Source organism: Equus przewalskii, chromosome 31 (genome assembly GCF_037783145.1).
Source record: "Equus przewalskii isolate Varuska chromosome 31, EquPr2, whole genome shotgun sequence".
In the NCBI taxonomy this organism is placed as follows: domain Eukaryota; kingdom Metazoa; phylum Chordata; class Mammalia; order Perissodactyla; family Equidae; genus Equus; species Equus przewalskii.
The window spans coordinates 16,622,198-16,637,603 of NC_091861.1; the positions used below are offsets into that span (position 1 = coordinate 16,622,198).

General features: G+C 38.3%; 1 protein-coding gene across 5 annotated transcripts in view; it reads right to left on the reverse strand.

Moving 5' to 3' along the window:
* Positions 1 to 15,406, reverse strand: part of KCTD3 (potassium channel tetramerization domain containing 3) — a 49,276-nt gene that overhangs the window by 6,543 nt on the left and 27,327 nt on the right. For all 5 annotated transcript variants that reach the window (XM_070602523.1, XM_070602522.1, XM_070602524.1 and 2 more), the window contains 4 exons: positions 10,495 to 10,582; positions 10,245 to 10,361; positions 8,164 to 8,334; positions 4,094 to 4,249 (listed from right to left, as the gene is read on the reverse strand). In XM_070602523.1, the coding sequence (XP_070458624.1) occupies positions 4,094 to 4,249; positions 8,164 to 8,334; positions 10,245 to 10,361; positions 10,495 to 10,582 (532 nt within the window). The remainder of the gene's footprint in view (positions 1 to 4,093; positions 4,250 to 8,163; positions 8,335 to 10,244; positions 10,362 to 10,494; positions 10,583 to 15,406) is intronic.

Genomic DNA, 15,406 nt, shown 5'->3' on the forward strand with positions numbered 1-15,406 from the left:
TTGGCAAGGCAGGTAAATGGGCCATATATTTTAGAAAGATTCCATGTATCTTCTTTGGAAAAATGTTCAGATCCTCTGCCCATTTTTGCACTAGGTTGTTTGATTTTTTGTTGTTGAGATGTATGAGTTCTTTACATGTTTTGGATATTAACCCCTTATCAAATATATGATTTGCAAATATCTTCTCCCAATTGTTAGGCTGTCTTTTCATTTTATTTGCTGTGCAGAAGCTTTTTAGTTTGATGTAGTCCCATTTGTTTATTTTTTTCTTTTGTTTCCCTTGCCTGAGGAGACATGATATTCAAAAAGATACTGCTAAGACCAATGTCAAACAGTGTGCTATGTTTTCTTCTAGTTTTATGGGGTCAGGTCTTAGATTCAATGGATGAATGGATAAAGATGTGGTAGACATACACAATGGAATACTATTCAGCCATAAAGACAAATTCTTGCCATTTGTGACAACATGGATGGACCTTGAGGGCACTGTGCCAACCAAAGTCAGTCAGACGGGAAAAAGCCAAATACTGTGTGATTTTACTCATATGTGGAAGACAACAACAACAACAAATAAACACACACAAAGACAGAGAATAGATCGGTGGTTACCAGAGGGGAATGGAGAAGTGGGGCAGGCAAAAGGGGTAAATGGTAACAACGAATTCTGAAATTTATATCATGTTACAAACCAATGTTACCTCAATAAAAATAAACAATAAAGTATGAGAAACTAAAGTTTCTGAATGATATAAAGAAAAAGCTTTTCCAAGCAAGACTTAAACACAAAATTTAATAATTCTCTTTTCCCATCATACTCACTAGCTAAAATAATACCAACTTACTATTCAAAAAAATTTATGTGATATACAACAATTTTTAAAGACAGTGCAGTCATGCATAGCTTAACAACAGGGACATGTTCTGAGAAATGCATCGTTAGGTGATTCTGTCCTCATGCGAACATCATAAAGTGCACTTACACAAACCTAGATGGTCTAGCCTACCACACGCCTAGGCCACATGCTACGAATCTCATGGGACCACCATTCTACATGTGGTCTATCACTGACCAAAACAGCATTATGTGACGCATGACTGTGTATTCCAAGTTATCTTGTGTGAATCATATCTAGTTAATAAATGGAACAATACCATCTTTATTAGTTAGCAAACACTTCTATTGTGCTTACTGTGTGCCACGGTAAAGCTTTACACGTAGCTCATTTTCATCATCAGAATCACCACATAAGGGATGCACTATTAACATCTCCATTTTACAGATGAGAAAACTAAGGCATCAACAGCTGAGTTAACCAAAGATCTCACAGGTCCTTCTTGATGGAAGTGGAATTCGACCCCAAGTGGTCTGGCTCTTCACTAAGCTATGCAGTTGCCCAATTCTTGGACAACTTTCTGAAGTCAAATTCTATTGAAATGAAATGTCCTCATTCAATAACCTATAAACAAAGTCAACAGAGTGATGATGAAGAAAGTAACTAGGAATGAGGACACGGGACTGTATCTTCTCTCCCGTCAAACTTTACATCAATGTGAGATTCTCACATAATTTAACTTTACTAATTATCCACACCTCTTTCTTTACAGTTTCTCTAACTCCTCTCCCCAAATCGGCTCCTTTCCTTCAGAACACAAAATATCCTTATCTCTCGCCTATGTTCAATGGGAAAGAAGGAGAAGGGATCAAAACTGAGACTTTTGAATTTCCTTGCCTTCTACCTAGCTCCAGCACTTCTTTCTTTCATGGTCACCTCTGATATTTATTACTCCATTACCCACTGCAGTCTCGATTCCACCCATACTATCCTACCAAAACTGCACATTCTATTCTGTTCCATTAATCTATACGAGTATCTCTTAGGATATTTTTTTTTTTTTGAGGAAGATTAGTCCTGAGCTAACATCTGCCGCCAATCCTCCTCTTTTTGCTGAGGAAGACTGGCCCTGAGCTCACATCCGTGCCCATCTTCCTCTACTTTATACATGGGACGCCTACCACAGCATGGCTTGCCAAGCGGTACCATGTCCACACCCAGGATCCGAACTGGCGAACCCCAGGCCGACAAAGTGGAACGCGTGCACTTAACCGCTGTGCCACCACACCAGCCCCAACTTAGGATATTTTTAAAACAAAACTATAAAGAGAAAAAATAATCTCCCTGCTCCCTTTAAATATTTTACAGGGCTTTTTTAAAGTAAAGATCTTTTATAAAGAACTCAGTTGAATTATCATCATCACCACAGAAAGGATGCGCTATTATTACAGTTTCCAAATGTCTTTATTCACATTAGACATGCTCCCCCTGATCTGACCCATGACCTGATCCCCAACCACTCAGCCTCGTGTCCTACTCTTCTCACCCACATGCCAGCAACTTATGACCCTCTTGACAGTTTCCAAACTTGTCAGGTTCTCTTGGCCTCTTTCCTCTTAACATGCTGTTTTCCTTGCCAGGAATGTCCCAATGCTAGAACCTTCCAAACTTTCATGTCTCCGCTCCAACATTAAGACCTCCAATGAAGTGTTCTCCGTCTGAACGTCAGTTTCCATCAGTGTTAAGTGGGGATAATAGCTACCTCATAAACTGATGGGAAGATTAAACGAGAGCACGTGTTACAACACGCAGCACAGAGCCCAGCAGTCTCCCGTGGGTGTTTTCTGCCCTATGAACTCGAGCACAGTGTGCAAAATACAACTGTTTGCTTTTTATTCCCACTGCTCACTCTCCTATAAGTTGATGTCCACTGCATTTTGATAGATTTCTAATCCCTGGAACAAAAGTCCTCAATAAACATCTGTTGACGTTACACCTTAAACTTACACAATGATAGATGTCAATTATATCTCAAAATAAACCCAGGAAAAAAATGTGTTGATGAAATAAAACTGTAAACTTCCAGAGCCTAGCATCACATAGGGAACTGGGATGCCACAGCAACTGTTAAAGTTGACAACACTAAGCATTTCTTTTTCTAAAAATACAAAGACTGCGGAAGTATAATTCTCGTAAGTAGCTTATATTTTTAAAAGACAACTATTTTGAAATCTTTACTGTAGAAGCTTATTTTGGATGGACACATATTTATAATAGTTTCATGCAAAAACAATTCTAATGCACTCCTTTCTATTTTCCATCAGTGCTATAATTTCTGCTTGTACAAAATCATCAGAAAGGTACATTAGTTAACCAAAAGGTCCTACAGAATTAATAAAAGCACGGTAAGATACAATAGATATACAGTATAGACTCTTTCAGATGTGTGCTGGGGGAAAATAATGTCTCCATGAAGACTGTGTGTGTGTGCGTGTGTGTGTGCGATATACGGAGAGAAAAATCACACTCACTTAATATACCTTTTGCTGAAATCAGAGCCTATCAGTGGAGACGTGCTATGTTGTTTCCTAATGGATATTACAATACCATCAAAACCACTCTCAGTATTAAGAGCACCAGCCCTTTTCTAGGTTCAAATTTTATTTTCAGATTAATTATTAGCAATGAAAAAAAACTTCAGTTTCAAATATTCGCATCCATCATGGCTTTTAGTTATAAACAAAAGGGGTTAGCATTTGGAGATAATATTATTTAAATGAGGAAATGCTAATAAGATGAAAAATTTGGTCTCAATTTTTTTTTTTTAATAGATTTTATTTTTCCTTTTCTCCCCAAAGCCCCCTGGTACATAGTTGTCTATCTTTAGCTGTGGGTCCTTGTAGTTGTGGCATGTGGGATGCCGCCTCAGCATGGCCTAATGAGTAGTGCCATGTCTGTGCCCAGGATCCGAACCAGCGAAACCCTGGGCCACTGCAGTGGAGCAAGCGAACTTAACTACTCGGCCACAGGGCTGGCCCCTGCTCTCAATTTTTTAAACAATGAAAAATGATGCTATAATATAATTTTGCAAATTTACAGAATTTAATAAGAAAAATGCACTAAATTTTATTTCAAATAAGTTTCAAAGTTAAAATGAAAAGTTTATATTTAAAACTCATTTTTTAGGTTTCTACTATAGTTCATACATTTCTTCTGCATTACCAGCGTAGTACTAGAAAATGCCCCACAACTGAACTCACCGATGTCATTCCCAGAGGAATAGCTTCCATGACTCTCTGTCTCCTCCAGAGACAGTATCTTGAATGATGCTAGAGGAGTGGAACCTGGCTGAGTAGAGATCATTCCTCTGAATCGTGTTACTGTCCAAGTCCGGACATGATTATTATCTGCACAGACTAGGAGAGAAAGAGAACACAAGAGTTGTTACACATAGATTATAAGAGCACCAACGAAGTCACCTTCATAGACACGTTTTAATTTTTTTCACTATGATCTACATTAAATAGATCACAGCACATTTTGAGTGGCAAATAATATATTTACCTTAAAATTACACTTAATTTCTAACTAGCCAACAAAAATGAGAGAATTGAATACAGTTTACCTTGCTGCAAATATAAGGCATATAAGTAAATCTATGCATCCTTATAAAAGTAGCCTGTAGGGTATAAATGTAGAAAAGGTTTAAAAAAAAGTGTGTGTAAAAGAGAAGCTGCTGAATATGATCCTGCTCTGTGGCTACACTACACAGCAAACAAGGTGCCTAGTTTATTTCTGTCAACCATAAAAACAGTCTCTGCTTACGTTATTCAGATATTAAACCACCTAGATCAGGAGTTACTGAAAATTTATTGTCACAAATGACATCCGTCAAAAACCTTGCAGGAATCAGCTATTTATTGCCCACTCATAGTTACATTAAGAAAAATTAAGATTCCATGGTAAAGTTGAGAATTATTTTTATATAAAATAAGAGTCTGTATTTAAGAAACATACTCCAATTAGCTCATTTTTTCAGGTAAATAATATTAAGTGGATATGTATTGAGCTATCTCCTAGCAAGTAACCTATCTCTGCTGTTTCTTCATCTGAAAAGATACTCCAATAGAAAATATAAACCAAAAAATGACATCATTATTGCAAGAACTGCACTCTTGTGGCATGCCTTAATAAAAAAGTGTACTATTACCATTTCAAAAAATTCGTTATCATTAGCAATGAGCTATGAACTCATCAGTAAATACTAGGAAAGTATCCAAAATTTCTTGTAACTGTTAGGCAACGTTTCCGACTGGGTAAAATGCCACAGCTGCATACTTTAAACAAAACTTTAGGAAGAAATTTAATTTTGGGAAATGGCAATAAGAATAAAAAGCACACAGACGTTACTTATGTAACAAAATTCTCAGTTCTCAGAATGTGAGTTTTCTGGTGAAAAAGGAGACATTTACTTTAAGGCTGTTTAATCAGTTTCATGGAAAATAATTTCCTAATTTCACTATTAAGCTTACTAGGGTTCAAAAAATAGTTTAAATATCTTTAGCTGATTCAAATAGCCAATTATGGCAATTCTGTTATATTAATCATTATCTAAAGTTTTTATTTAAGACATAAAAACTAACACTATGGAAAAAATATCATTACATAGTATGTTGATATCCACCAGGTGGCAGAATAACATAACTGAGTATACATAAAATATTGCAGATTTTTGGCTAAACTGGACATTTTTCTTGACAAATTTATTTAAATTTCAAACCTACATGAACTATTTGGTGCTGAAATGCAAATTTTACTAAGTAGTGCTTTGGCATCACATCCCACAATGACATCAATCGCCATCAAAATAAGAGCAATGGCCATGGGGTATCTCTAAGCACTGTCATTTCAACACCACAACGATCATGAAAAATAGTCTCTCTTCTCACAGGATCAAATGACCTCAGTTTATATAACATTTATGCAGCATCTTTTGTGTGTCAAGAATTATGCTAAGTGCTGAGAACAGAATGAAAACGAAAAGTTCCCGCTACTGCAGAACTTATTATATTCTAGAAGAGAAAGCCAGATGATAAACAAGCAAAGAAATAAATGATCAAGTGATGAGTCTATGAAGAAAACAACTCAAGGCACTGATAGGGAAAGCGACTGTCAGATAGACAATTGGCTAATTTAGACTGGGTGGCCAAGGAGGCCTCACTGAGCAACTATTTGAAATGGGACCTGAATAACAAGAGGGCAGCCAAACAAATATTTAGGAGCAAAGCATGTTAAATAAAAAGACCAACTGTAGGGATTCTGAGGTATTTTTAAGAAATAGGAAAGCCAATGGGTTAGGGTGTCATGAGCAACAAGAAAGGTGACATGGAGGACAGGGAGGAGAAGCAGCTTGAAAGGTGGAAAGGATCCAGAACAGGAAGAGCCATAGTAACTTCTACACGCAACAGGAAGCCACTGGGAAGCTGATCTGGCTTGCGCTTTTAAAAGATATTTCTGGCAGCTGTGTGGACCATGTACCACAGATAGGCAAGACAGAAATTGGGAAGCAACTGAGCAGCTCAGTAATCTAGGACAGAAATGATGATCTGAGCTGGCAGGTTGGCAGCAATGGACACAGAGCGAAGTGATGGGATCTGAGCCGTGTGTTGAAGCAAAGCTAACGACTTACTGATGGATTACACCTAGGGCAGGAGGGGTGACAGAAAGGGAGGACTCAAGCTTTATTCCTAGATTTTCAGCTTGAGTAAATGAACAGATGGTGATATCGTGCACTAAGATGGCTTTTGAGAGAGAAATCAAAAGTACCATTTTATCCAGGTTAATTCTGAGACGCCTATTAAACACACAACCAGATACATGCGTTGGATATACGAGTTCGGAACTCTGCCAGTGTCACAGGTGAAGGAAAAGTCTGGGAGTCACCGACATACAGACGGTAATACGCAAATCACCAGGGAAAATACAGACACAGAAGAATGGAGAATCTGGGAAAGAGCTCTGAGGCAATCCAACACTGATCACTGGGCAAAAAAGCAGGAACCAACGGCAGAGAGTAAGACTCCTTGCTGAGGTGGGTAAGCACTGCTTCATGAAAGCCTAAAGAAGAAAGTGTTTCAGGAAGGCATAACTAGACCCGTAACAATTAGACATTCGATAAAACCATATTCATCCATCATCCACCCATCCATCCATCCATCATCCACGTACAAGGTTTTTCAGCTCCATCTGGCATCTAATCAGACTCGAGAACAGTGAAAGATGCGTCACCTTTTCATATTATGCAGTCGTCATATAAACGAACTTGATATGTGAAAATGATGTTTACAAAAAGTTCAAGATAGGCAGGAACTGATCTGCAAAAGATTTAATATAAAAGCATGCTCTACTGACCCACCAGACTCACAAATCAGTGTTCCTACAGCCTTCTAGAAATCATCCATCATATGCAATGAATCTCATCAATGGACTTCTACTTTGTGATCATTTTACTTTGTACGTCACTCTCAATAAGCTTGAAAATCTGTATCTAATTTTTAAGTATCTAATTAGTATCTACATTTTTAAAAATTTTATATGATTATGAGGAAGAACAAACCCACAAATTATTTTCTTCAAATAATCTCTACACATTCTACCAGCTTTTAATATTTTTTAGAAGGTGATCAAACAACAAATAAACATCCAAATCTACTATTTTAGCTTTAAACCTTAAGGCAATACAACCAAATTTATATTAAATTCATACTTGAAAAATTTCTCTAATAAAAAATCCTCCTCAACAGGATCATAATAGATATTTGTGTGTGTGTGAAGAAGTTTGGCCCTGAGCTAACACCTGCTGCCCACCTTCGTCTTTCTGCTTGATGAAGCTCGTTGCTAAGACCTGTGCCAGTCTTCCTCTATTTTATGTGGACCAGCACCACAGCATGGCTGGACAAGCAGTGCTAGGTCAGCACCTGGGATCTGAAGCTGCGAACGCTGGGCCGCCAAAGCAGAGCATGCAAACCAATACACCACTGGGCCAGCTCCTGACAATATTTTTAAATAAAATATGCTATAAGAACAAAATACTAGAAAAGAGAATAAATGAAGACATGATACCTCCTAAATTTATGTATACTACAACCAGGCAAAATCAAAGAAATCCTTAAAAGACAATCAGAAAGTTTCTTCAGTTATGAAAGTTTTCTATCATTTTTTTAATACGTTTTTATATTCTTTCAATTTGTGGCAGGAGTCTAGAAAATTACACAGAAGGCAAGGTTTTACATGAGGCGACCTCCTCACAGTACTAATAAATTCACTTTACCTGATACAAGATGCTTCTCGGAGAGCATGATTTTTGTGACGGGACTCCGGTGAACTGTGAAAGTCTGAAACAGCTGAGGGCCTGACCCAACCGTCTCCGGGTGCTGGACGATGACTCGCACTGCTCCCGAGCTCGTACCATAGGCGATCTCAATCCAGTTACCACTGACACCTAGTCCAAAGTTGAAAGCGGTATATCAGATGACAGTGAAAAAAAGCTGCCCTTGCAAAGCTTCTGTGTGACAGAAGAGGCAGGGCTGGATTCCATGCTTGTATCAGCCCCAAATCCAGCGCAGCACAAGAATGTGAAGACCTCTGTGACCATCTTAAAATCATTATTTCCTTTCCAGGTCTGTTCCTCACCCTCACTCACAGACATAACTGCTCACCCCCTCCCTTGCACGATGTATTATTTTCTATCATAGCAACTACAATGCGCTAAACCTCAACCTATTTCCATGTCTATCTACCTCTACTCCTTATTGACGGACTGAATTATAATCATCTTTTCATCTATGTCACCTTACAGAGTGGCTGAGACATAGTAGTCAATAAATGCTTAAAGATTAATAAATCTCACATAAACACTAAGAAGACCACATACACAACACAGCATTCCTGAAGCAATATTCCACACTACTTCTAACCTAGAATGACCTTCTGTTTGACTTTTACTTCTGCTACAACAATGAATCTTCCTTGATTAATCCACTCCTCTATACACTATTTAACAGTTTCAAAACACTGATCTATGGAATAAGCACATCGATGACATTGCTGACATCAAACCTATCTTGTCTCTTCTAAGTATGTACAGCTCATCATGTCAGGTTCGTCTGTGGCTTTGTTTTTTAAACAAGCGCCCAGACTCCATAACATATTTAAAGACAGGATAGAATATGGTGACCTGTAGTTTTAAGCTTCACTGAGAACCTCTTAGCTTTAATGGCTGTTCTTCCTGATTCACCCGAAAATACCTGAATCAAAGCAAAGAGAGCATGCTGTGGAAAACACTTCTCAGAATCTACAAGGTGACTCCCTTCTCCCCTTGCCACTGCAAAACAAGTTTTATCCTCTGTTTCTAATGAGTTGAAAAAAAACAAAAAACCAAAAACCACCCTGCACATCTCATTCTAGAGCAGGGGTCAGCAAACCTTCTGTAAAAGGCTAGAGAGCAGACATTTTAAACTTTGCACGCCATACTCTCTGTCACAACCACTTAACTCAGTCATTGTTGCACAAAAGCAGCCAAAAATAACAGGTAAAACGACTAACAAGAAGAGCATAGCTTGCTGACCCCTGTGCTCATGCAATATAGTTAAAATCCTACTAAAATTTCGGTCAAAATCAACTGTGTACACTAGAACATTTATTTCTCTCATACCGAAGATAATTATTTCTTTCAATGAATTCAACAAAATGATGATTTTATATAAGTAACACATTCAAACCTATTAATATTACTGGATGCATGTTAATATTTCTTAGAATTCCTTTAATTACAAATAAAAATTTTAAATTTCCCATTCATGTTTATCTTTCACTCTAGAATATAAAGATTCTTAATAATTTACAGAGCTAGTTTGTTAGTTTCATTGCAATGGCCTTTGAAAAGGCAAAGTTACAGACATTAAACTCCAAATAAAATATACTTTTTAACAAATTTAAAATTTCCCACAGAAATAAGCTCACTTTCCTAAAGAGATTAATAATCTAAGAGGCTTTTTTTTGTTAAAAACAGAAAAGGTTCTAATTTCAAAAGGAAATCAGCTACTATAATAGGAAGGTAAACGTGTGGCTAATTTTTTTTATAATCTCAGTTAATATTGTAATGATATGGCTTAACAAATACAATTCAGAAGAGGAAAGCTCTAATTTCCCATCTCATATTCTGTGTTTACTGGTCATGTTTGACTTCAATATAAAACCAAATATAAACTTTAGATTAACAGAGATGAAACCCTTGGCACTGCAGTTCTCAAAAAGAAAGGAGCTGATTCATTTTAGCCTAATAAACCAAAAAAGAGACACACATTCTCAAAAACACTCCCAGGCTTTGTCATGATTTTGCTGTGTACTAACTTGTTTTGGGTGTGAGGTAAACACTCAGAGCAGTAATAGCATCATTTGAAGGATCGTGGTAAAGTTCAGTTACAAGAAGATCATTATCCTTCATTCGCAAAGGGAACTTCTGCATATCTAAAAAATAAAAATTTATAAACAAACATTAAAACAAACAACAGATCTACACAAAACTTAAAAAGGTAATGTTTTCTTGTTCTCATTTTTCAAACCATATTCCATAGACCATGTTAAGTGCCTGTACACTTACCAATGTAATATATCGATCCATTGTTACATCCCAGCAGAAGGAAGGACCCAGCAGTGTCATAACTAGTTATAGGAACAACATCTTGAACCTGATGTAGTGAGATCAGTATTAGAGGTTAGATATTACAATTTATATTTTCTGCTCAATTGCCTCAAAACTTTGATCACTTTAATAAAAAGGACACTAATACGCAATTTAGTAGGGCTTAGAAAAGACTTTCTGTACACACACCCTCCCCACACACACACCACCCCCACAGACAGGGAAGTCCGAAGAGCCACCAACATAGGTCCTTTTAAAGCTTTTTAAAAATTCCTATTTCCAACAGCAGCACTTTCCTTTCAGAATTTAGATGGCTTATCTCCTTTGTCAGTACATGATTCTGAGATCACAGCACACATTAGGACTAGAAGGCCAAGTCCGACTAGCTCCCTTTCGTCCTTCCCGCTCTCATCTAAGAGATTAAACGACCTGCTCAAGGTCACAGAGTAAGTAAGGGGCAGAACAGAAACTAGAAAACAAATCAACTCATTTCCAGATCGGACTTGCTCCTTTGATAACTTATCATCATTTCTTTGAAAAGGTGGTATTCTCAATCTTCACTCTCCTCACTGAAGACTTTACCTGTCTCCTAGGAAATGACAAGACAGACAAGTTCTCGAGAATATGCTTTTCTTTTTTCAAGTACTAGAATAAAAAATCTGTCTTCCAAGCAAATCAATCTAGTTAGAAATTAACTCCTGTATTTGCGCTGAAAGAAAAGCAAACGGCATGATTTCTACTACAAAACAAAATGAAAAACAAATAAAAAGTGTTAGAGTAGTAGCAACAAGATCCAAATGAATCTTCCCTGTGGGTGGCCAGGCCAGAGAAACCTGTGAGACTTCACAGATGACATTTAAATGAAATACTTTCCAGGTACCAGATATTATCCGAGAGCAGGTACTGGACTGGACAAGGCATGTGAGGTGTCATTTTTGCTCTGTAGGAGCTTGTCAACTTGTGGGCAAGGAAGAAACATAAAGACAAATACAGCAAGATATGCACTAAAATAGGGTGTGCAACACAACCACAGAGGAGAGAGGAAGGATGCTCATCTCAACCCCAGTGCACAGGGAGAAGGGCAACGATCAAGGAAAAGTTCAGACAGGAGGCGAGGCTCGAAAACTCAAAGTCACCTATGACTCAGGTAGAGGAAAGGGAAGGGGCAAGTCTGACAGAATAGCAAGTATAAGAGCACAGAACCCAGGTCCATTCTAACTAAAAAAACAAATTTAAAAAGGAGCTAAAGCTTGGAAATAATGTTTCCTATAAGCCATCCATGTACATGACCCTAATTTCTGTGTGCATGCCCTGCTGTCATGCACGGTGTGGGTTACGCTAGAAATATGTCTGCAGTCTCGATTACCACGCCCTTACCACCCTTCCTAAGCCCAGGTCAGGCTTCTGTTTCATCAGAGTCAACAAGCTTTGTAGCAGGTCAACACTGAGAACTTTTCAGCAACAGGAGTAAAGATGCCTGGAGAAGGCAGGGAAGGCTGCTTCACATCCCGCTGACCAATCTTCTCACACCAATGTCATTTCTTTTAGCGCCAGCACTTCGGAAACAGCTTCCACTCCTACCCCAGAATCTTCACAATAGGAGGATGGGGGCAGATAGAGCCATGAGATGCTGCTCCCTCGGGCCCATTTTTCAAGGAAAGAGTGGAGCAGCCTGGAGCTTCCCCAGGCACATCTAAGATAAACATTTTTACCATTTGTTCTCCGGGAGGATGTGCTCTAGGAGTAGAGGCTTTCTACCTCTTTTTCTGCAACCCTTGAACAAGTCCTGCTGTTCTATTCATGCCCACCCTTCCATACAAGGAGAAAAGAAAAAGGAGAGGATAAGTATGGTTGCAGAGGAGTTAGCACTGCTGAGGTCTTCTCTCCTAGTAACGAGGGGTCAGCCATCTTGGGGCCTCCTCTTCTTTACCCTAGCACCTTCCCGTCAGGAACCTGAGAAACCGCACTCCTTGGTATATACAGTTCGGTCGTAGTGGTCACAAATCTAAGATGGAAGGGGATTTTCTCTCCTAACGCAGCATACAGTGATTTTCATTAATTTCTACAAGTAAAATTTAATAATTTACAATTTAAAAATAAGCAGTCTATCTTCTCAAGCAATACAAGGCCCCCAGACTCTTTTCTTTCTGATTTTTTTTTTAAGGATTGGCACCTGAGCTAACAACTGTTGCCAATCTTTTTCTTTTTCTTCCTCTTCTTCTTCTTCTCAAAGCCCCCCAGTACACAGTTGTATATTCTAGTTGTAGGTCCTTCTGGTTGTGTCATGGCTTGATGAGCTGTGCCATGTTTGTGCCCAGGATCCGAACTGGTGAAACCCTGGGCCACCAAAGCAGAGCGCACGAACTTAACCTCTAGGCCATGGGGCCGGCCCCACCCTTAGACTCTTTTAACCACAATCTCTAACTGGATAATCTTTTTTTTTTAACAATATGTTTTAACCCTCATCCATTACTTTAATCACTGTTTAGATTTACCAACATACCTACCAGTGTCTTTGCAAATAATGCTTACTGCATTCCACTCCTTCCCCTTCAAAGTATAAACAACCTTCTTATCAGAGGGCCTTTCCTTCATAGTCCTCTCACTGAGGATTCTAAGTGACAGTTCTCTAGGTATTATCTGCAAACATCTTTCTCATTCATGTCTGAATGGTAGTTTTGCTGGGTGTGAAGTCCTAGGTTGAAAGTTATCCTCCCAGGCAATCTGTGAACATCCTTGTCTTCTGGCTTCTACTGGTGGTGACGAGGAGTCTGCTTTAAGTCTAATTACAGTTCACCTGTTGTTACTCTGTGGACACTTTTGATATTTTTATCTTTTATTACACCAAAATATATGTAAGTATGAATTTGATTTTATTTAACTTGTCGATACCTGCTATATTTCTTTAATCAACAGATTCCTATCTTTCTTCAGTTCTTCAAAATTGTTACCAATTATCTTCTAAAACACAATGGAGTACGTTCTGTTCCTTTACGAAATAAACTTTTTCTTTCTTTTTCGTATTTTCGATCCCACTCTCTCTGCTTCATTGTGACTGATTTTCTCAGATGTGTCTGTCAATTCATGGATTTTTCAGTAGTGCTTCTATTTAACCCATTAAGTAAGAGTTTTGCTTTGTTTTTAACTTTCGATGATCTTTTAATTTCTAGTATTTCATTTTCCTTCTTTGCAGACTGGTCCTATTCTTTTATTACAGTCTATTCCTTCTTTTATCACTTTAATAACTTTAGAAATTTATTCTATCGTAGCTTTCTAATTGTTCCATTAATTTCAGTTTGGGGGGACAAATATTCCCATGGTTTGCATTTGATGACTTTCCCTCATTTCCCAGGACTAACTTCCAAAAGTGTCTTTCTATTTTGATTTAGGAATGAAACATGTATAATCTGTGTTTCCAACAGAAGTCAATTTAAATTCAAACAACTTGGGAAATAATGCCTGAAGCTGCTATGCTGCCATGTAACTCAACCTAAGCTAACTTCTGATGACACTAATTAATTCCTTACTATTAAATCTTATGTAATTTTGCGGGGGAGAGGGTTAAACAAAAAAGAGAGAAAACTGAAACATTTCTTTGAAAATGTAATTATTTTCTTACTCAAATCAGATCCAATGCTTTCATAAAATCTTCACGAACATTTTATTGAAGCTGTCCTAACAAGTGATACACCGACGAAATTTCACAACAGCTTTTAGGCTTAAACGCATACACTCTCTCGTGCATCTGCCTCAAATACTTCAAATCAATCTCCATTACACACACAAAGAACGACAACGGTGGTCCTGTGTACTTTCAGTGTTATTCAGGGGCAGAACTGCTGCTGAAGGCCACAGAAGAACCCACTCGAGCAGCAGCATCCCAGCAGTGGGAGGAGTCAGCCTCGGGTCACACTGTCTGCTGAGATTTGCACATCAGACACTGAGATTTCATTACAGACTCCTCTGCGCTGCACAACAAAGACACTCATCTAGCTGCTTGATAAGTTGCCGCAAGAACGCTCAACTTTCCCGAGGTCTTCCTGAAACATAGTAACAACCTACTTTGTCAGATACGGTTTTCAATTCATGCATCTACCAAACAAGAAGCATCAGGCTTTATATGGGACTAAAAGCTTAAGAATAAAGAATATCCACTTTGAGCACACTAGTACAGTTTTGAGGATCTCGAAGATATGAAAACTTTTATACATAGTTTTGAAAATGTTAGTAAAAAAACAAACAAGGTAATAAAGCATGTTCCTTTAAGAATCCAAATTCACCTTAGCAGCTTGATGGCACAGATAGCATAGCTTCCCTCAGCCACTAAAAGCTCAGCCTTGACATAATTAGCCAAGTAACCCAACCCTAAGAACAGACCTTCCATAAATCATTACAATTCACATTCCTCTCTACAGAAATATCACCAGCTGAAGAACCCCTCTCATCAACTTCCCTCTACCTAAACTTTAGATCCACCTAGATCAGCCTTTTCCCACATTCCCTGGCCCAACATTTTAATGGTGACAACTATTATAACGCTTTGTGCTGTGCCTATATGGAAGCTCCAGCTAACGTTTTTTCCTGCAAACACGACTTCTGTCTTCATCTAAAATGAAATCTAATTTTCCCTGATTGTAATCCCTTTCATTGGAAGTCATTTATTCTCTCACCATCTCCCCAGTATCTCAGGGCCATAAGATCTCAAGAGTGGTCCCCCCCAAGCTCAGCTCAGTCATGACATTGAATTACCATCTGCCCAGACTATAACTGCCAGATCAACTCATCACCACTGCCGAGGATGTGGGCACCCGGATCAGTTTACTTTTATCCCATTCTTTACTACTATTCAGGCGCCTAAATGTCCATACTG